This window comes from Mytilus edulis, chromosome 3 (assembly GCF_963676685.1).
Source record: "Mytilus edulis chromosome 3, xbMytEdul2.2, whole genome shotgun sequence".
In the NCBI taxonomy this organism is placed as follows: domain Eukaryota; kingdom Metazoa; phylum Mollusca; class Bivalvia; order Mytilida; family Mytilidae; genus Mytilus; species Mytilus edulis.
Window position 1 is genome coordinate 43830590 of NC_092346.1, and position 22339 is coordinate 43852928.

Consider the following 22339-nt stretch of genomic DNA (forward strand, 5'->3'; position numbering starts at 1 on the left):
AGGCTTATTATAAATTGTACAAGAATTTATTATCACTTAATCCAAGCATAAGTACCAGCTTACATGTATTTGATCATACCATAAAACCAATACTCCTATATGGGTCTGAAATATGGGGAACTTTTAATCCATTCTCAGCAAGATTCAGAAATGGAACTTTACCATTTGAAAAAAATCTATTCCAGTTTAAAATGTGAGCGACTACATATAAAATTTTGTAAACTGGTTTTAGGTGTTCATAAAAAATCCATGAATTTTGGAATTTTATCCGAACTAGGACGATTCCCACTATATTATGATGTGATTAAATCCATGTTAAATTACTGGTATCGCTTGGAAAATCTTGATTCCCAATTTTCTCTTCTTAAAGATGCTTATGTAACATCACAGAATCTTTCTCACTCAAAAAAAACATCTTGGTATGGCTCTATGAAGTCAATTCTTGAAATGATCCCAGACATCAATCATCTATCTTCACCATTACCAAAAATTAATAGCTTCAAAGCTAATATGAAAAAAATATTAAAATCATATTTTATAGACTTGTGGAACACTGAATTAGTAAAGCATTCAGATGGTAAACTTAGAACTTATGTTACATTTAAATCAGTTTTTGGAAGAGAAAAATATCTTTCCATTATTGGGAATTTTGAACAGAGACGAAGCTTAACAAAGCTCAGAATTTCATCACACCACTTAAGAATTGAGTCCGGAAGGTATCAGGGTACTCTCCTAAATGACAGAACTTGTACTCGTTGTAACTCCGGAGATGTGGAGGATGAATATCATTTTTTATTCCAATGTGTTAAATTTAATGATGACCGCAATCATCTATTTCAAGAGATAACTAAAAGTTGCCCCAACTTTTTAACTCTTAACGCAAGAGATAAACTGATATGGCTTATGAACACAGAAGATAAGTCTATTCTCACAGCTGCATGTAAATTTATTTCGAAAAATTGTTAATTATGTGGCTTTCTTATCTGCTTCAGACACGAGGAGGACTGTGTAAATACATCAGCTCCTTGAGTACCGCCCCTTGGTGTCTGTTGCAGTAGGGAAACCTACATTATTCTCAATACCTGTTTACTGCAGTATATTTTATTTGCTGTGAATATACATAAACTTTTTTCATTTGTGTTTGTTTTTCTGCATCAGATACGAGGAGGATTGTTAGAGCTTTTAAGATCACAATCCTAGAGCATCGTCCCTTGGTGTCTGTTGCAGCTAAACAATCATTTATTTTATATTTTATATTTTATATTTATACATTTTCAGCAAAATATTATAAAATCAAGTGAGAAAAAAAAGTAAATAAATAAGTGGGGTTTGCCACATCTCTGGAGTAGCAACTCTCAAATACTTTTTTATTTAACAAATAATACCTGTATGACTATTTCAATAGTTTATTTTACAATGTTATGTAAAATACTGTATGTTGTATCAATCATATATGTTATGTGTATATGCCCCCCTGGGGACCTAATTTGGAAAATAAAATTTATCTTATCTTATCTTATCTTATTGGTGTATTCTAACTACATAAAAAAGTTCAAATTGCCAGAATTTCTGAAATTAAAGGCCTAGAGTAGGGGGTTCAATATACCACAGGGGGGTCCAAATACCATGGCAAAGTAAAATTTCCCCCTACTATAGACCTTGAATTTCAAAAATTCAAGGTTCTAACTCCTTAACATAGTTATAATACTCCAATAAGTAGTTTGTATGTATTTAATATACTGGAAAAGATATTTTGAAAATTTTCTTAGCCATGGTATTTTGACCCCCCTGCGGTATATTGAACCCCCTACTATAGACCTTCAATTTCAAAAATTCAAGCTATTCTAACTCCTTAACATAGTTATAATACTTCAATAAGTAGTTTGTATGTATTAAATAAACTGGAAAAGATATTTTGAAAATTTTACTTAGCCATGGTATTTTGACCCCCCTGCGGTATATTGAACCCCCTACTATAGACCTTCAATTTCAAAAATTCAAGCTATTCTAACTCCTTAACATAGTAATAATACTTCAATAAGTAGTTTGTATGTATTAAATAAACTGGAAAAGATATTTTGAAAATTTTACTTAGCCATGGTATTTTGACCCCCCTGCGGTATATTGAACCCCCTACTATAGACCTTGAATTTCAAAAATTGAAGCTATTCTAACTCCTTAACATAGTTATATTACTCCAATAAGTAGTTTGTATGTATTTAATATACTGGAAAAGATATTTGTAAAATTTTACTTAGCCATGGTATTTTGACCCCCCTGCGGTATATTGAACCCCCTACTATAGACCTTGAATTTTGAAAATTCAAGCTATTCTAAATCCTTAACATAGTTATATTACTCCAATAAGTAGTTTGTAGGTATTAAATAAACTGGAAAAGATATTTTGAAAATTTTACTTAGCCATGGTATTTTGAACCCCCTGCGGTTTATTGAACCCCCTACTATAGACCTAGAATTTCAAAAATTCAAGCTATTCTAAATCCTTAACATAGTTATATTACTCCAATAAGTAGTTTGTATGTATTTAATATACTGGAAAAGATATTTTGAAAATTTCACTTAGCCATGGTATTTTGACCCCCCTGCGGTATATTGAACCCCCTACTATAGACCTTGAATTTCAAAAATTCAAGCTATTCTAACTCCTTAACATAGTTGTATTACTCCAATAAGTAGTTTGTATGTATTTAATATACTGGAAAAGATATTTTGAAAATGTAACTTAGCCATGGTATTTTGACCCCCCTGCGGTATATTGAACCCACTACTATAGACCTTGAATTTCAAAAATTGAAGCTATTCTAACTCCTTAACATAGTTATAATACTCCAATAAGTAGTTTGTATGTATTTAATATACTGGAAAAGATATTTGTAAAATTTTACTTAGCCATGGTATTTTGACCCCCCTGCGGTATAATACTCCAATAAGTAGTTTGTATGTATTTAATATACTGGAAAAGATATTTGTAAAATTTTACTTAGCCATGGTATTTTGACCCCCCTGCGGTATATTGAACCCCCTACTATAGACCTTGAATTTCAAAAATTGAAGCTATTCTAACTCCTTAACATAGTTATATTACTCCAATAAGTAGTTTGTATGTATTTAATATACTGGAAAAGATATTTGTAAAATTTTACTTAGCCATGGTATTTTGACCCCCCTGCGGTATATTGAACCCCCTACTATAGACCTTGAATTTTAAAAATTCAAGCTATTCTAAATCCTTAACATAGTTATATTACTCCAATAAGTAGTTTGTATGTATTAAATAAACTGGAAAAGATATTTTGAAAATTTTACTTAGCCATGGTATTTTGAACCCCCTGCGGTATATTGAACCCCCTACTATAAACTTAGAATTTCAAAAATTCAAGCTATTCTAAATCCTTAACAAAGTGATATTACTCCAATAAGTAGTTTGTATGTATATTTAATATACTGGAAAAGATATTTTGAAAATTTTACTTAGCCATGGTATTTTGACCCCCCTGCGGTATATTGAACCCCCTACTATAGACCTTGAATTTCAAAAATTGAAGCTATTCTAACTCCTTAACATAGTTGTAATACTCCAATAAGTAGTTTGTATGTATTTAATATACTGGAAAAGAAATTTGTAAAATTTTACTTAGCCATGGTATTTTGACCCCCCTGCGGTATATTGAACCCCCTACTATAGACCTTCAATTTCAAAAATTCAAGCTATTCTAACTCCTTAACATAGTTATAATACTTCAATAAGTAGTTTGTAAATATTTAATAAACTGGAAAAGATATTTTGAAAATGTTACTTAGCCATGGTATTTTGACCCCCCTGCGGTATATTGAACCCACTACTAAAGACCTTGAATTTCAAAAATTGAAGCTATTCTAACTCCTTAACATAGTTATAATACTCCAATAAGTAGTTTGTATGTATTTAATATACTGGAAAAGATATTTGTAAAATTTTACTTAGCCATGGTATTTTGACCCCCCTGCGGTATATTGAACCCCCTACTATAGACCTTCAATTTAAAAAATTCAAGCTATTCTAACTCCTTACCATAGTTATAATACTCCAATAAGTAGTTTGTATGTATTTAATATACTGGAAAAGATATTTTGAAAATTTCACTTATCCATGGTATTTTGACCCCCCTGCGGTATATTGAACCCCCTACTATAGACCTTCAATTTCAAAAATTGAAGCTATTCTAACTCCTTAACATAGTTATATTACTCCAATAAGTAGTTTGTATGTATTTAATATACTGGAAAAGATATTTGTAAAATTTTACTTAGCCATGGTATTTTGACCCCCCTGCGGTATATTGAACCCCCTACTATAGACCTTGAATTTTAAAAATTCAAGCTATTCTAAATCCTTAACATAGTTATATTACTCCAATAAGTAGTTTGTATGTATTAAATAAACTGGAAAAGATATTTTGAAAATTTTACTTAGCCATGGTATTTTGAACCCCCTGCGGTATATTGAACCCCCTACTATAAACTTAGAATTTCAAAAATTGAAGCTATTCTAAATCCTTAACAAAGTTATATTACTCCAATAAGTAGTTTGTATGTATTTAATATACTTGAAAAGATATTTTGAAAATGTTACTTAGCCATGGTATTTGACCCCCCTGCGGTATATTGAACCCACTACTATAGACCTTGAATTTCAAAAATTGAAGCTATTCTAACTCCTTAACATAGTTATAATACTCCAATAAGTAGTTTGTATGTATTTAATATACTGGAAAAGATATTTTGAAAATTTTACTTAGCCATGGTATTTTGACCCCCCTGCGGTATATTGAACCCCCTACTATAGACCTTCAATTTCAAAAATTCAAGCTATTCTAACTCCTTAACATAGTTATAATACTCCAATAAGTAGTTTGTATGTATTTAATATACTGGAAAAGATATTTGTAAAATTTTACTTAGCCATGGTATTTTGACCCCCCTGCGGTATATTGAACCCCCTACTATAGACCTTCAATTTAAAAAATTCAAGCTATTCTAAATCCTTAACATAGTTATAATACTTCAATAAGTAGTTTGTATGTATTAAATAAACTGGAAAAGATATTTTGAAAATTTTACTTAGCCATGGTATTTTGACCCCCCTGCGGTATATTGAACCCCCTACTATAGACCTTGAATTTCAAAAATTGAAGCTATTCTAACTCCTTAACATAGTTATATTACTCCAATAAGTAGTTTGTATGTATTTAATATACTGGAAAAGATATTTGTAAAATTTTACTTAGCCATGGTATTTTGACCCCCCTGCGGTATATTGAACCCCCTACTATAGACCTTGAATTTTGAAAATTCAAGCTATTCTAAATCCTTAACATAGTTATATTACTCCAATAAGTAGTTTGTAGGTATTAAATAAACTGGAAAAGATATTTTGAAAATTTTACTTAGCCATGGTATTTTGAACCCCCTGCGGTTTATTGAACCCCCTACTATAGACCTAGAATTTCAAAAATTCAAGCTATTCTAAATCCTTAACATAGTTATATTACTCCAATAAGTAGTTTGTATGTATTTAATATACTGGAAAAGATATTTTGAAAATTTCACTTAGCCATGGTATTTTGACCCCCCTGCGGTATATTGAACCCCCTACTATAGACCTTGAAACAAAAAAACAATCTAAATCTTAGGACCAATTTTAACCAATCATGAACTTACCTTTTAAGATTTCTATAATATGATCCCTTTACAATATCATAAACAAAACTGGTATCAAGACAGCGTTTACTATAAGCATTATACAAAGAGATGACTTGAATAGCAAAAAAAACGGGCAACAAATGAGTGGTTATATTTCTGATCAGAATCAATTGATTATCTCCCTTTGTCCATTAGATTAAGGGTATATAAAAGGGACTATTTTTTTGAAGTAGAAAATCAGGTACAGACCTTCAGTAACATAGCCTCTCCAACTCTGATGGCACTTTCTAAAGTTCTCATATAATTAGGGTCTGATGCCGCCACTATCTTTAATCCTGCTCCTTCCATTTCCTTTATATAGCTGTGAGAATAAAATATCCAATAATAAGTTAAATTTTGTATTATTTATAAGAAAGGTGAAATAGAATGTAATACATACAAAAAATAATTACGCAGGTACTTAATGTAGTCAAAGTTACTATTGAGTGTTTTCTCAGATTAAGTTTGTAACTATATCATCATAAATATGTTGTAGAAAATCAAAGGGGCTAAAATATATATGTTTCCTACAGCCTAAGATTTATGGTAGAATTTCAGATTAAAAAATAAATAAAATTGAAAAATGCAAGATGTCTTTTTTTCCTTTTTCCTACAAATGGAGGATTTATAGAATTTTGGTGTTTTGAAATGTAAAAATGAATTATATTTAAGGAAAAAAAAAAAAAAACAACATGTTATTATTTTTTTTTTATAAAACATAACTTTATTTACTGTCGAGAAAATTTCTGAGCGGTCCTTTCTAACAATAAAAGATTTATACATGTAATAACCCAAACAGAATTTAAAAACGAAAAAAAAAAAATTCCATTAAGAATTTCAGGTTTAAAATATCATCAAAGAAACACAATTATGAGAACAGTCAAGTCAATTATACAATGAAATAGAAATATAATTATCCCATAAACTTATTTCCATATTGCAATTTCTTTCTCAAAGGACATTACAAATTTTATTGTTTCTAAAATTATTCCAGTGGTCCCACATGACTTTGTAGGCAGTAATTCTCACCGATGTTTATGAGATATATTTCTTATTAGTTCCACTACCTTTTAGCAATACACAAGAGGAGATAAGATTTAAGATAATGATTAAAAGAGTATTAAATTCAGAGAAAATATAATACCTGTAGCATAATCTTTTTTGTTTCTCTTAATTTTCTGTTCCAAGAATTAATCAATGATTTCATTATAAATAAGTACTTTTATACAAATATAGTTTAAGAAGGTGTTGAAATGAATCAATTGGAGTAATGGGGAAAAACGTAAGGACGACAGAATTATCATGAGATACTGGGTATGAGAACTGGTACACCACGTACTTGCAATAATATACAAAGAGACATGATAACTGGCTTCATGCCCTGTCTTAGTTTCAAATTATCAAGACAAAGATAAAGATGGTTGCTAGGCCATGTAAGATTCAACATACAGACAGACAGTTGTTGAGTTTAGGGCCCCATCTAAGATTTATATTTGCTTGATATAGTGACAGATTTTGTTTTGGTTCAAGCATTCATCAAAAGAAGCAAACACTAGGTATGAATGTACAGATATTTTAGACCATAGGGTTTCCACTTCTTCTAGTGTGAGTGTATGACAGCAACTGATATGGTTTATTAAGTCATAGGAAAAATTTGATAATTAGCCATGGAAAAAAATCTACAATAATAAAAGAAAAAACTTACTTGAAAGCTTGTCCTTGTGGATCAATGAACAAGGGAAATTTCTGAGCCTTCTTTACTATTAAAGCATTCTCTGTAGAGTGGCTGTCATGTGGCAATCCCTCGTTCTGCCACTTCAAAACCTGTAATATTTATACATTTAATTAGGTCCTATACCTAACTATATCAATACATTTATTATATATTCAACTTTTAAATCCCCTGCATCTTATTCCAGTTTGACCTATTTAAAAAGTTGTAGGGTCTGTGTGCTTGTTTTTGAGATATAATTTGGCAGAAAATGATTCTCTCTAGATTCTTTATTTATTTAATATTGGCACAATTGTTATTTCAAAAATAAAAAAAAAAATAACAAGGATATAATAAGATTTTCAAATATGGCTTTTTAAACCATATCCAATAAAATTATAAAAAGAAAAGTAAGGGAACACGGTCAAAATTTTTACTGGCATTACATGGGTAAACAATTCTGCATATATGTCAAAAATTCAAAAACAAGGAGAGCGAATATCTTTTATTGAAGATAAGATTCATGTCTTACCTGATGAGCATCTACAGTACTTTTGACTAGATCAAACTTGTCAGTGATTGGTATCTGAGCAGATTTAGACATGTCTACCCATGACACCAGCAGATCTTTTCGGTATTTAGCTGTATATGGTCCAATGTAAGCTACAGAAGCAGCAGCCACTAATGTATCTCCTACTAGGCCTTGTAATTTAAGCTCTAGTGTCTTCACTGATTCCTGCCACCTCACCTAAACAGAATAGACAAAGTGAAGTTTATTACATGTGCATGACTACTTTAGAAACAATTGATTGTTTGATGGTTGCTTAACATCACACTGCAAACATTGCAAGCATATTCAGGTGGATAACATGTTTATTTCATAAAAAGACACTTTGCTTTGTTGGAGACAAACATGTAATACCAAAATGTAAATTTAAAAGAACTAAGCATCATTGTTCCAGCAAGTCTATCATAAAATCTTTTCCTTACAATATATGAACACATTTTTATTTTAAATATTTTTTTTGTGATTTGCAAAAGGAAGATTTTCTTGAATTTAACTTTGATTTTGCACTGATTACAATAAAGGATTTAGTAATATTTTCCCTTTTTCTTTTCTTTTGACATTGCAGAGTCAGCTTTTACTTATGTATCTTTGAAACCTATTATTGCACCAGACAGTAAAGAATTACCTTCTCATTAGCCAGTGCATCAATGAGCACAGCAGCTCTTTGTAATCGTAGTCCAGTAGTTATCTTCTCTTGTTTTAATGATTCTCTTTGATTGACACTTTCTGTATATCTGTCTTGTAACATGTTCAAATGCTGCTGAATCTGAATTATAAAAGGATAAAATGTTACACAAATATAGAACAGTCTCAGAAGCTAACAAAACCTTTAAACAGATTTATTTAGAAGGGATATAGTTACGATACTGTTGTCAGGTCATTATAGATTGCATATTTTGGCGTTAATATTGATTCACTTATAGGGTCTTTGCATCAGAACAAAACACATTTAAAAAAAAAACAACAGTTGTTGGCATGACATGGGTTATGTTCTTCTCATATATTTTATGATGGTATGATACTAAACCCCTAACAGGAAGGATTGTGCCGAATATTCATATGATGAAGACATAATCATTCAATCAGTTTAATTGAAGTCTGGAGCTCGCATGTCAGTTACTGCTAGTAGTCTGTTGTTATTTACTGTATAAACATTAATTTTCGTGGGGTTAAAATTTCGTGGTTTTGTATCAAAAAGTAAGTTCGTGGGGATTAACTTTCGTGGTTTTTAAGTTTAGAAAACAATTATGTAAATGTCACTTTATAATTGCCAATACTATATAAAGCTGATCTAAACTTTCACTGTTGGGAAGAATCAATAATTGCATTTCATAGTAACAGTGAGCACTAATAAAGTGTTGTAACCTGTACACGCTAATTGGTTTTTTTTTAATTTTAATATGCGTATTGTTATGCGTTTACTTTTTTACATTGGCTAGAGGTATAGGGGAGGGTTGAGATCTCATAAACATGTTTTACCCCGCTGCATTTTTGCCCCTGTCCCAAGTCAGGAGCCTATGGCCTTTGTTTGTCTTGTATTATTTTTATTTTAGTTTCTTGTGTACAATTTGGAGTTTAGTATGGCATTCATTATCACTGATTTGTTTAGGGGCCAGCTGAAGGACGCCTCCAGGCGCAGGAATTTATCGCTGCATTAAAGACCTGTTGGTGACCTTCTGCTGTTGTCTGTTTTATGCTCTTTGACACATTCCCCATTTCCATTCTCAATTTTATTATATCATAAACTATAACATTTTCTGTTATGTTTCTTGCTTTTTATCATTTTTCAAGGCCAAAACAAATTATAAGTCATACCTTTTTAGTGGTTTTTAGGTAGGATTGACCAGAAGGATATTCTAGTACACTTATATCTTTCTTGATCCATTTGTTCATCAAAAACCTTCACACCACTGGTGGTCTCTGTTATTTTGAAGATATTCAAAATTAGCCAAAACTAAGTCATTATGACCTTGGCATATAGTATGGACACTTGCATAAATAAAAGCCATTTTGAGCTTCACATATAGTATGGACGCTTGCCCACCATTTAAGAAATATTTTTTATCTAGTATTTTTTTAATTGTGGCTGTTATCTTTCCAAAAATTAAAAGTATTATACCTTCTGAAGACTAGCTTGCTTTTGTGCAAGACTTCCTTCTGCAAGTTTAAGTGCTTCTTTTGCTTCTTCAACACGCTTCTGTTTAGGCTTTACCATCTGCAATGAAAAATGATATGATATATATGTTATCTTCAATGCAAATATATGTGACACTACTGAGTTCGAAGTCTAAAAAGAATACTTAATTTTCTTGTAAAGAAGGGGTCAGAATAAACCTCAGTATTTACCATGGGAGATAACCACAATATAGGTTTTTGATTTTTTTTACAACATTTCAAAAAAGTCATAGGTTGTTCTTTTAAATGTGCATAGTAAGCTTTGAAATCTTTAGACAAGACCCTGAAAAAATGGTAATTTTTGAAATCTCAAGAAGAGATTTTATATGAATTTATAGGGTTAAATATACTTACCATGAAATTACATTTATATTATATAGAATATGTTTGCTTTCACAACAAGTTCTCATCGCAATTAACTAGGTGATTAAAAATTACATCCATGAGATGTACTCACCTACGTCATAGTTCACCTGTGTAACATACACTAGCTTTAGTTTTAATTTGTCGTTTAATTGAATAATTTCAATTAAGTGAACAAAAAACTGAATTTATTCCAGGGGTGGTGGTGGATTGTGGTAAGTATATTTAACCCTATAAATTCATATAAAATCTCTTCTTGAGATTTCAAAAATTACCATTTTATATGAATTTGGTTAAATATACTTACCATGAAATTACATTTATATTATATAGAATATTTACTGATTAACAAGCAGTATTTCATTTGGTGGAGGATAAATTCTCTCACACACATACAATTTCAACATATAAAAAATTATGTGAAATTTTTTAAAAAGTAACTCCATTAAATTTTGTAAATACGGATATTAGTAAAAACCGAAATTACTGAATTTATTATACAATGAAGCTATGGGAATTTAATGCATTAAATTGGAGTTTATACATTTTACGTTTTTGTCCTCATCATCTGTTACCCTTCTCATCATGTGTTCAATTTTAGCAGAAACTTTAATAAGTTATTTTTGTCTACAGAGATAAGATAAGGATTTGACATATCACATTACAGATAGGGAAGGGATATGTGGTCATTTTATAAAGCTTGTTGCAGTTACAGCAGCCATTTTTGTATCTCCGAGATTTAAATTGATTTGACTTCTATTATATTTGCTATTTGGATATATATATATACAGTATTCGTATGTTTATTCTCAACTGACATTCGTTCACTAAGTAGAAGTTGTTTCGTTTCCAGTAACTCGGATTTACGTTTAAAACATTCAGAATCAGCAACAAAGGTACTTTAGTTCGTGCTGTTTATCTTGTTTAAATAGAACACCGTTTTCTCCAGAATTTGTAACTTTCATTTTTCTCATAAAGACGATTCTAGTTGCGTGTATTATATTTGTATTCTGCTTATTCTAAACCTTACGTTATCATGGGACCAATTCGTAGATCGGGGACAAGGACAAACGTGCATTACGATCCGGAAATGCCTGAAAATTGGACTCTAGTCAAACTAAGACAAGAACTGAACACAAGAGGAATAAGGATTCCCCCTAATACGAGGAGAATGGCATTGGTCAGACTTTTCCGCGAGTCGAGAGAAAATATTAGTTCCGATGCGGGGAGAAACAACGAGGGCCACGCTAATACCATATTTGGAAGTGCGCGATCCCAGAATTCAACTGTCACAGACACAACAACCGACCACGTGCATGGTGCCATATTGGGAAGTGCGCGATCCCAGAATCCAACTGCCACAGACACAACAACCGACCACGTGCATGATGCCTTATTAGGAAGTGCGGCATCCCAAGATGCATCGGTAGAAACAAACAATAGAACCCTAATAAACATTGTTTCAAGACTGTCAACTACAGTGCAGTCCTTACAACAAAATGTTACAACACTAACTGGCCAAGTTAATACCCTTATTACCCAGAGAACAGTGGACGCGCGTGAACAGGCAACATCAACAACGATAACCGGAAACACGGGGATCCCTACTTTCGGTTCAACCGGAAATCCAAGAAGTGAAGTCAATTCCAATGGTCTTAACTTCAATTTGGAGACAGCATACTCCGCTCTGAAGAGTAATGCATTGCCAACAGCTGCAGCAGGCAGCGAGGAACAAGCTCTTAGGAACAACCGTTATGTTCAAACACCTAGAGGCTATTCAGCCGAATCTCTGCCGTTCGTGGAAACAGTAACACCCCAATTAAGGAGAAACATCATATCAGGTATGGACATAAACCTATCCTCACTTCTAATCCCGTATTATGTGGGAATGGGTACTACAGACGGGGAAGATAAGAGTGAAACTTCTAGTTTTCATACAAAACCGGACCCACGGTTAAACAGATCTTTGACTATTGGGGAGTTTATACAAGCATTTGGGATTTACAAGAACATTATGTGTTCAGCGTTCCCCCACCGTAGGAGTGAGCTCGACACATATGAGAGAGACATTGTAGACATGGCATCGCGATACCCTGGCAATGGGTTCTATGAGTACCATAGGAGATTTTCCCTTGATTCAGCTGCACATTTGCGATACAATAATATGGCAGTTGATTGGTCCATACGGAACAATACCTTATTTTGTAATATATTCACAAATATAAGGCCTAACACCTGTAATAATTGTGGCAGTACCTTTCACACTTCAGGATTTTGTTCTGCAACTCAAAGGTCATCAGGAAATAAAATAAATGATTCCCAGGATACATATGGTAGGGAAAGGGTTTTTCATTCTGGAAGAGAAATTTGTAACAATTTCAACGGACACAGGGGGTGTATTCTGCCACGCTGTAGAAATGCCCATGTGTGTTTGGCTTGCAAAGGGGATCATCCAAAAATCAACTGCCAGCAGACAAAAAACGAGTTTCAGGGGCCTCAAAAGAACGGGCCCCACACACAGAGGAAAAATTAGATACACCTATTAATTTTGACATGTCTGTCTCTACACCTGTTAATATAGATGTTTTGGAGAAAGAGTTATGTAGACATCCGGACTCAACTTTTAAAAATTATTTGATAAACGGGTTAAGATATGGTTTTCACACTGGGTTAAAGACTCTCCCGTCAAAGTCTATTATATGTAAAAATTTGAGGTCAGCATCTACAAATCCTATTTGCGTGTCAGAATTACTCGAAACTGAAGTGTCAAAAGGATACCTCATTGGACCTTTTAACGATATTCCTTTTAGCAATTATCGCATAAATCCAATTGGTTTAGCCGAACATAAATATAGTAAGAAAAGGCGTTTAATTGTTGATCTTTCAGCACCACATGAGGATGAGGACAATCCAAGTCTAAATGAACTTATTGATAAGGAAGAATTTTCTTTACAGTATGTTTCTATTGATGATGCTACTCATATTATAAAGCAGTTAGGTAGTAAAAGTTGGCTTCTAAAAACAGATGTTTGCGATGCGTTCAAAATTATTCCCCTTAAATCAGAATTATGGCCATATCATGGTATACAGTGGAACAAAAAGTTTTATTTTTTTAAGAGATTAGTGTTTGGGTGTAGATCAAGTCCCAAAATTTTTGATACACTATCCAGGGCTGTTTGCTGGATAGCTAGAAATAACTATGGTATTGTAAATATTTTACATTTGTTAGATGATTTTTTAATTATTGTACCTAGAGCAGATAATGCTCAGCTAATTATGAGCAATGTGTTAAAAATGTTTTCATCTTTGGGTATACCTTTGTCAAAAAAGAAAACTGAAGGTCCTTGTGTCATTTTAGAATATTTGGGTATTTTTCTTGATACTATAAAGATGGAGGCGCGTTTGCCTAAAGAGAAAATTGCAAGAATTCAAGAAGTTATTGAATCTTTTTCTAAACGCAATACATGTACCAAAAGGGAACTTTTAAGTCTGCTAGGACACTTAAATTTTGCAAGTAGAGTTATTTTACCAGGCAGATCATTTGTGTCTCACTTGATTAAGCTTTCAACAACTGTTAAAAAATTGTCACACCATGTACATATTAAGAATTGCAGATCTGATTTGGCAATGTGGTCTCAATTTCTTAAAAACTGGAATGGAATATCTTTTTTTATTAATGATGACATTATTAAAGCTGCAGACATTCAACTTTACACAGATGCTACACCTAAATCATTCGGGGGATTCTATCAGGGAAGTTGGTTTCAAGGCGAATTTACATCAGAACTTTTACACGAACAAACGTCTATGGCCTTTTTTGAACTGTACCCTATAGTGATGGCCTGTGCTCTATGGGGTCACAATTGGAGTAGAAAACGAATATTATTTTTCTGTGACAATTTAAGTACCGTAGAGATTATCTCCAAAGGAAGATCAAAAATCCAGAGTATAATGAAACTTGTGAGGAAACTAACTTATCTTTCTGCTCTATATAACTTTGTCATTCATGCACAACATATTGCTGGTGTCGAAAACACTGTAGCAGACTCTATTTCTCGTTATCAGATGAGGAAGTTTCGTTCACTACAACCACTGGCAGATCAAGAACCAACACCTTGCCTGAAGCCATCCCAGTTAATGATGAGTTGATTCACCAAGTTGAGGAATTATGGGAAGCCAGCCTTTGTCAGAGTACAAAGCAAGCTTATACGACTGGTGTTAAATGTTTTCAAAACTTTATGGTTATGAATGGAAAAGACTGTTTTTTAAATGCATTGCCATTTATAGATGAGAATTGTTTAATTTTTTTTGTTGCCTTTTGTAAAAATTCATTAAAACTAGCACATTCAACTGTTAAATTGTATTTAGCAGGTATAAGACACTACTTTTTAAAACAGGGTCATTCAGACCCGCTAGCAAATACGGTTCGTTTGCAGTGCATTCTAAGAGGTTTAAAAAAGTCTCAGTGTAATATACGTCCTAAGCGAATGCCTATTACTTCTACAATTTTAAAAGAGCTATGTAAATTGTTGAGGTCAGGGGTATTTTCTCCATTGATTGATTTAATGCTACAAAGCGCATTTAATTTAGCTTTTTTTGGATTCCTCCGATGTGGAGAATTTACTTGTCGGAGTAAAGATTTTTCTAAGGATAACATTGTTTCTATTCAAGATATTTCTCTAGATGGGTCACTACAAAATTTAGTTTTCCATTTACATTCTTCTAAGTGTGATCCATTCAGGCAAGGTGTAAATATTACTATCTTTGAAAACAATGTTTTTCATCCTGTAGCTACTTTGAGAAAATATATCAAATTCAGAACTGATTTAGGAGCTAAGCCTCATTCACCTTTGTTTGTTAATGATGATTATGACCATACTCCCTTATCAAGGGATCGATTTATTTTTCTGCTGAGAAATTTACTTTTTAGACTTGGGTATAAAGATGATAAATTTTGTGGGCATTCATTTAGAATAGGAGCAGCTACATCTGCAGCTGCTGCAGGAATAGAAGACCACATTATTCAAACTCTAGGTAGATGGTCATCTGATTGTTACATACGTTATATTAGAACCAACCCTAAAACTATACATGCAGCTCAAGATAAAATGTGTTTTTAAGCGAACATTTCTCTTAGTAGATTTTATACATCATTTCATTTTATTGGCACATATTGTAAAGTTAAATACATGTATATGTATATGTACAGAATTTTATATATTTGTATTAGTTTTTACTTGTTTTATCATATAGATACAATGTACATACATTTATAAGTTACTGTTTTTTACATATCTGATGTATCTTTTCTTGGGGGCTTTCACTCTTTAATTTCGCTCATTTTGGCCAACATAATTTCAGGGAAATTATTTTCCCCCAATTCATTTATACATTTTTAAAATTATTAAGTACATTTGTACACCTGCTGGCATCTACCGCAGGATCTATTTTTATTCGCATTAGGTAATCTGCTGGCATCTACCGCAGAATCTATTTTTATTCGCATTCACCTGCTCGGATCTACCACAGGTTCTCAAATTACTTTTGTCTGCTCGGATCTACCACAGGCATAAGTAATATATATTTTTTTGTATGTGTTGTCTGCTCGGATCTACCACAGGCATAAGTTGTATATATTTTGTGTATGTTATTCTTCAGAAACTCTAATGAGTAGCCCCCTAGAAAGCCAAATGTTACATCAAGGTATTAATATGTAAATGTTTTACTATTTAGTATGTTTTTTTTTTATGTTATATGAAAATATTTTTTTAGCTCTTAGCGAGTTTTAGATTTTGTTTTAATAAATAGTTTAGTTTTATATCTTATCTTAGTTATATACAGTTAGTAATTGTAGTTTTGGTATATGTTGGTTTGCCAAGAGTATTCAGGACCACAAGCGTTGGTACACACACTATCATACATACTGGTGCCCTTAGTCGTTGGCAGAATGAATCTTGTTGATGTTATTTTGGTTGTTTCATGCTAGGATCAAGCTATAATAGATATGGAAGATTTGGTATGAGAGCCAATGAGACAAATCTTCATAGTATCAAACATACAAACTCTAACAGAATTCTGTTTTAAGTGGGATATTTTTCTTGTCTGGAGAATGATGTATAAATGGGAATTTAATGCATTAAATTGGAGTTTATACATTTTACGTTTTTGTCCTCATCATCTGTTACCCTTCTCATCATGTGTTCAATTTTAGCAGAAACTTTAATAAGTTATTTTTGTCTACAGAGATAAGATAAGGATTTGACATATCACATTACAGATAGGGAAGGGATATGTGGTCATTTTATAAAGCTTGTTGCAGTTACAGCAGCCATTTTTGTATCTCCGAGATTTAAATTGACCCTCCCGCCATCCCCTTTCAGCACATGTTTTAATTGGGGCTACTTGTTCAACAAACAATAGAATTAAGATACACTATTCACTAAGAACACCAGGCCAACATAATTTCAGGGAAATTATTTTCCCCCAATTCATTTATACATTTTTAAAATTATTAAGTACATTTGTACACCTGCTGGCATCTACCGCAGGATCTATTTTTATTCGCATTAGGTAATCTGCTGGCATCTACCGCAGAATCTATTTTTATTCGCATTCACCTGCTCGGATCTACCACAGGTTCTCAAATTACTTTTGTCTGCTCGGATCTACCACAGGCATAAGTAATATATATTTTTTTGTATGTGTTGTCTGCTCGGATCTACCACAGGCATAAGTTGTATATATTTTGTGTATGTTATTCTTCAGAAACTCTAATGAGTAGCCCCCTAGAAAGCCAAATGTTACATCAAGGTATTAATATGTAAATGTTTTACTATTTAGTATGTTTTTTTTTTATGTTATATGAAAATATTTTTTTAGCTCTTAGCGAGTTTTAGATTTTGTTTTAATAAATAGTTTAGTTTTATATCTTATCTTAGTTATATACAGTTAGTAATTGTAGTTTTGGTATATGTTGGTTTGCCAAGAGTATTCAGGACCACAAGCGTTGGTACACACACTATCATACATACTGGTGCCCTTAGTCGTTGGCAGAATGAATCTTGTTGATGTTATTTTGGTTGTTTCATGCTAGGATCAAGCTATAATAGATATGGAAGATTTGGTATGAGAGCCAATGAGACAAATCTTCATAGTATCAAACATACAAACTCTAACAGAATTCTGTTTTAAGTGGGATATTTTTCTTGTCTGGAGAATGATGTATAAATGCTGCATAACTATATGTATCAATGGCAAACTTTGCAGATTGTATAAATACAAGTATGCAAAATTAATAGACTTGATGTAGAGTTGTCTCAATGGTACTCACATGTATATATACCCCATCTTTCTATATCTGATGAATAAATAATCTGCAGGTCAGTATAGAAATAATTATATTAAAGCTCCTTCATTATGAGCTAAATGTGTTGTAATATTTATGCAACAGTAAATAAGCATTTATTTCTAAATAGGTTGTTCTTGTTGCTTGTACAAATCGACAAGAACTAATCCAACCTTAATTTCATTACTTTCCACTTTGAAACTTAAGTTTATTTGGAAACATTATTACCTTTCTTTAACTTTCCATTGTTTTCTCTATGTTAATATAATAACAGATAATATATGATTGCTGTCATCTTTTGATAACCTGATCAATATCACATCTTTGGAAATAAATTCTTTTCTACTTAATTAAAGAATTATAATCAATTAAAATATACTTTGTAAATAGGTGTCCTTAATACAATCAAAGTTTATTAAAGACTCAAACCAAAGTTGTTTCATGATTATGCTAAATCTGGATTAATCTTTAAACTTTTTTAAAGTTATAGTCCCTGAGAATTTGCTTCTCTGCTAGATATACTACTTTTAATATTTTATAGATTTAGAATAAAATATTTTCATCAAGAGAAGTCTTGTACTATTGTATAATGACAATTCTCTAAACTGACTAAATTTAAAAAAATCTGATAAAAATTTCTATGAGTGGTAGAACCTTTGAATACAATGTCTACCATTTCAACCATGACCCATTATATTTTTGTTTTGTATTGGACTACTCAAGTGTAAAAATACAGAAAAGGACAAATCAGTGGAAAAGTTTCAGTATACATGTTTCCATTGATATACTGCTTCCACAGAACATTTGGATGTTGAGCTGAATTAAAGCCATGATTGTTGTCCTTATAAGTCCAAAAAGAATGCTAACAGATGATTTTCTCCAGCTATGAAAAATCTGTCTAAAATAAAATGTTTTGATATTTCTAATTAACATTTGACAACGGTTAACTTTCTAGAATATCTTGCCATGTACAGTTCCAAATTTAAAGAAAACAAAAATTTGACATAATGAACAACTCTTGTATGTTGCTCTTGATAATTGTTTATATTAATTTCAGAAATTATTTCGCTATCAGAAATACTAAAATGCAACTTGTCAAATATAGTTCTATAGTTGTATTTAAAGAAAAACACTTGTTTGGCAATATGGAAAACACTTGTACTAACTTGCAGTATCCTTAAGTGTTCTTAGTTATTTCAGAAATGGTTTCACTATCAAAAATGCTCATTTTATTTCTGTCTTGGTTCACCTCATCTGAATCCTATACATTTTGATATGATTCAATATATATCAACCAAACAGCTTTTGGTAGTATTTTGTGACTTCAACCCAGTCATTTGGTTAACTTAGTCACTCAGAAGAATTTTGCATTTGTCCCCAGATTTAAATAATCACATCTTTCAAAACAAAATTGAATCAAAATTCAAAGTAATTGTTTAAAATAAACACATTTCAATTTTGTGTAGCATATTCTTGCATAAGATACTAACTCTATGCTATATATTTATATTATTCTGGCTGGTAATATGGAAATTGAAAAGTGAATAATTACCATCAATTCCGAGGTTAAAATCACATGCATTCGGAAAACCTTCCTGCATATAGATAATACACAACTTGACTTTGACCAGACTAGATTTTTGTAACTTTATGCTTATAATGAGCAAAAATAAAAAATAAACAGTGACATTTTAATATTTAGGTATAATATTAAGAAAATGTCTCGCATTTGATTTGATATAATCATGGAATTATCATACTATATTTTACTTCCATGTACTATTCTTAGACTATTGAAAGCTATTTGCTAACTATTAATCAGTCTTTTAAATAAATTGCTTTTCCTACATTTTGCTGTTAGATTAACTGCTTCTACACTGGTGCTAAAATTTGAGAACCAATTGAAATGTATATATATTATATGTTTATATTGGTACATCATGTGTTACTCCAAAAAAAAACTCTTCTTTTTTTCTGCATCTCGTAAAGACTGACTAAATAAAAGGTTTATATAAAGAGCTGTATAATAGATAGTTTCAAATCTTGAGAACTACTTCAATTTCCTAGACCATGTCTAGCATTTAAATAAATCCTGCATCCACAATGCTTTAAATCTTATTTATTTATTTACCAATATTTTACTAATTTTTTTACAAGATCTAAATTAATGATAATCTTGTTTCTATAAATCAGCATATTTGAGTCCTCTATACTTCAGAATTCTGATTCAATATTTAACTCTAGGAAAAACAATGTGTAGCCATTGCATAAACTGTTGGGTTCTACCAATCTCACATTAAGAATAAAACAGACCCAATGAATGAATCCTTATAGCAGAAACTTGCCCATCTGTTGGCATTGCTTAGAAAACTTAAGATGTAAATTAAGGCATAATTTTCTATCTTAAAAAGAACATCCAAACTCCTTTTGCTTTCATGATTGGAAGATATATGTATAATTTGACAGTGATTCCCATATAGTGAGGGTAAGATAGTCTTTTAAGTCTTACGTTATCACCTTTTTTGTGTACTCAAAACAAAACAGAATTAGTACATATTATATTTAATAAATGCATTGGCAATGTACACTCTGAATTATGTAATCAATATATAAGCCATTACCTTGAATGAGTCTTTGTGAAATGCATCATGGCATCCCCTAAACTCTTTATTCAATAGACAATCTAATGTTTACATAAAAACATATAAAAGCCTTTGTTTCCTTACTGCCGACAAAAACAAACAATTGGTTATAGCAGTTCATACTTATAATATTCATGTTCTTCTTGTCATAAGTAAACTGACCATGAAATTTAATATTAGTAAAAAGAGTTGTCACAAGCTATCAACTGTATTTAGAACAGTGCTCCATTCTTACTGTCTCCATGTCTGTTAGAGCATTGGAGAATTATTTATCAGTAAAAAAATAATTAAATATTTACAGCAATTTGCTGTTCTGGAAAAATATTTCAGGCTTCTAGAATTACTGTCCTGATTTAAACTGGACATATTTAAAAGAAGTATGTATTGGTATGCTTAAACTACAATCACATTTGTATTGTACTAGATAACAATGTATCATTTTAGTGTCTTTAATATCTGTCTTGACTATTTCCAGACACTTGATCAATATATTTTCAATATGAGCAAATATGTTAATTGACTAAACTGTTGGTTCATCACAAAAAACAATGTGCAACCAAATATTAGCTATGCTTGTGTTGTTTTAAAATATAATAAAAGTAGACATAATGTTCCCTGGGTGGAAGGATGTCTAGAAAAGTCAGATAGACCTGGACTTAAATTCACTAGTCTGATTCTAATTTATTTTATTTGCAACAATCATCCACGTGCAATTCTATGCTCCATAAATATCAATGTGCAATCAATAAATAGTTATGATTTAATTTTATGTAAGATATCAAATCTGTATTTTATTAGAATGAATGCAACTTATAGATTCTAAATCATGCATGTTGTTCTAGTTCCTATGTTTCCTGTATGAAACATGACAACATTAATCAAATAGACTTGGGCAAAATCCCTATTCTATTTTAAGTCTATAGTGATCCATTGAGCACGTTTTATTTTCAATAAATATGGTTTATGTTCCCTGAATGGAAGGTTAACCAAAAAAAACATCATCAGTTGTGGGCAAAATCACTATTCTGATTGTGATGTATTTATCAACTGTTAAAACAGTATCACTGTTGGTCTACGCTCCCTGTATGGAACGTTTTCCAAATAAAACAATCAGAAATGGGCAGATTCCCTTTTCTGATTGAAATTTATTGAACCAATTGAGGTTCTAGTCACAATAGTGGTATACGCTCCCATACGGACGTTATCCACATTAAAATAATCAGATCTGGTCAAAATACCTATTCTGATTTAATAGTTATGTGTTTACACAGTCTCGTGTACCAGGTGTACACGTAACAGACTGCAAATTGTAAACAATCGAACCAATTGAGGTTCTAGTGACAATAGTGGTATACGCTCCCATACGGACGTTTTCCACATGAAAAAACAATCAGATCTGGTCAAAATACCAATTCTGATTTTAATATAGTGATATGTTTACACAGTCTCGTGTACAGACTGCAAATTGTAAACAATCGACTTTATCCAAACTTTACACTCGACCCGTTTCGTAGCATTGCTCTAATGCAGTGAAAAATCCGGTCAGCTGAGCGTGAAAAAAGAAATAAACATCCGTTTAAAAATATATCTTTTTAAAAACGTAGCACTCACGTAACATGTCCGATTTTGACAGCTAAATTCTGCCTTTCCTCGGACCCGATTTAATGTTTGAAAATGGCGGCTAAACAAAGGTCATTTTCTATGTCGTCGTATTTCCAGACTCGTAAGCTGTAAAAATGACGAAAACGTGCATATCAGAAACTTGGCAGAAGCGCTGTATTAAATTAATCGTA

General features: G+C 31.8%; 2 protein-coding genes across 2 annotated transcripts in view; one reads left to right on the plus strand and one right to left on the minus strand.

Annotated features, from left to right (window-relative positions):
* Positions 1-22339, minus strand: part of LOC139514266 (dynein axonemal heavy chain 6-like) — a 162974-nt gene that overhangs the window by 69649 nt on the left and 70986 nt on the right. Inside the window, exons 64-68 of the mRNA XM_071303270.1 lie at positions 10141-10236; positions 8647-8787; positions 7986-8201; positions 7448-7566; positions 5953-6064 (exon numbers count right to left, since the gene is read on the minus strand). Coding sequence (XP_071159371.1) covers positions 5953-6064; positions 7448-7566; positions 7986-8201; positions 8647-8787; positions 10141-10236 — 684 coding nt within the window. The remainder of the gene's footprint in view (positions 1-5952; positions 6065-7447; positions 7567-7985; positions 8202-8646; positions 8788-10140; positions 10237-22339) is intronic.
* LOC139514267 (uncharacterized) lies at positions 11483-15773 on the plus strand. Its single transcript, XM_071303271.1, has 2 exons — positions 11483-12400; positions 14625-15773. The coding sequence occupies exons 1-2, from the start codon at positions 11596-11598 to the stop codon at positions 15677-15679; spliced, it is 1860 nt and encodes a 619-aa protein (XP_071159372.1). The 5' UTR covers positions 11483-11595; the 3' UTR covers positions 15680-15773.

What these genes read in the sequence shown, in the direction of transcription:
- LOC139514267 (XM_071303271.1), top strand. Translation starts at nt 11,596, where the DNA reads ATGGGACCAATTCGTAGATCGGGGACAAGGACAAACGTGCATTACGAT. An exon ending in AAGGAGAAACATCATATCAG is followed by an intron (nt 12,401 to 14,624) that starts GTATGGACATAA and finishes TCTCGTTATCAG; the next exon opens with ATGAGGAAGTTTCGTTCACT.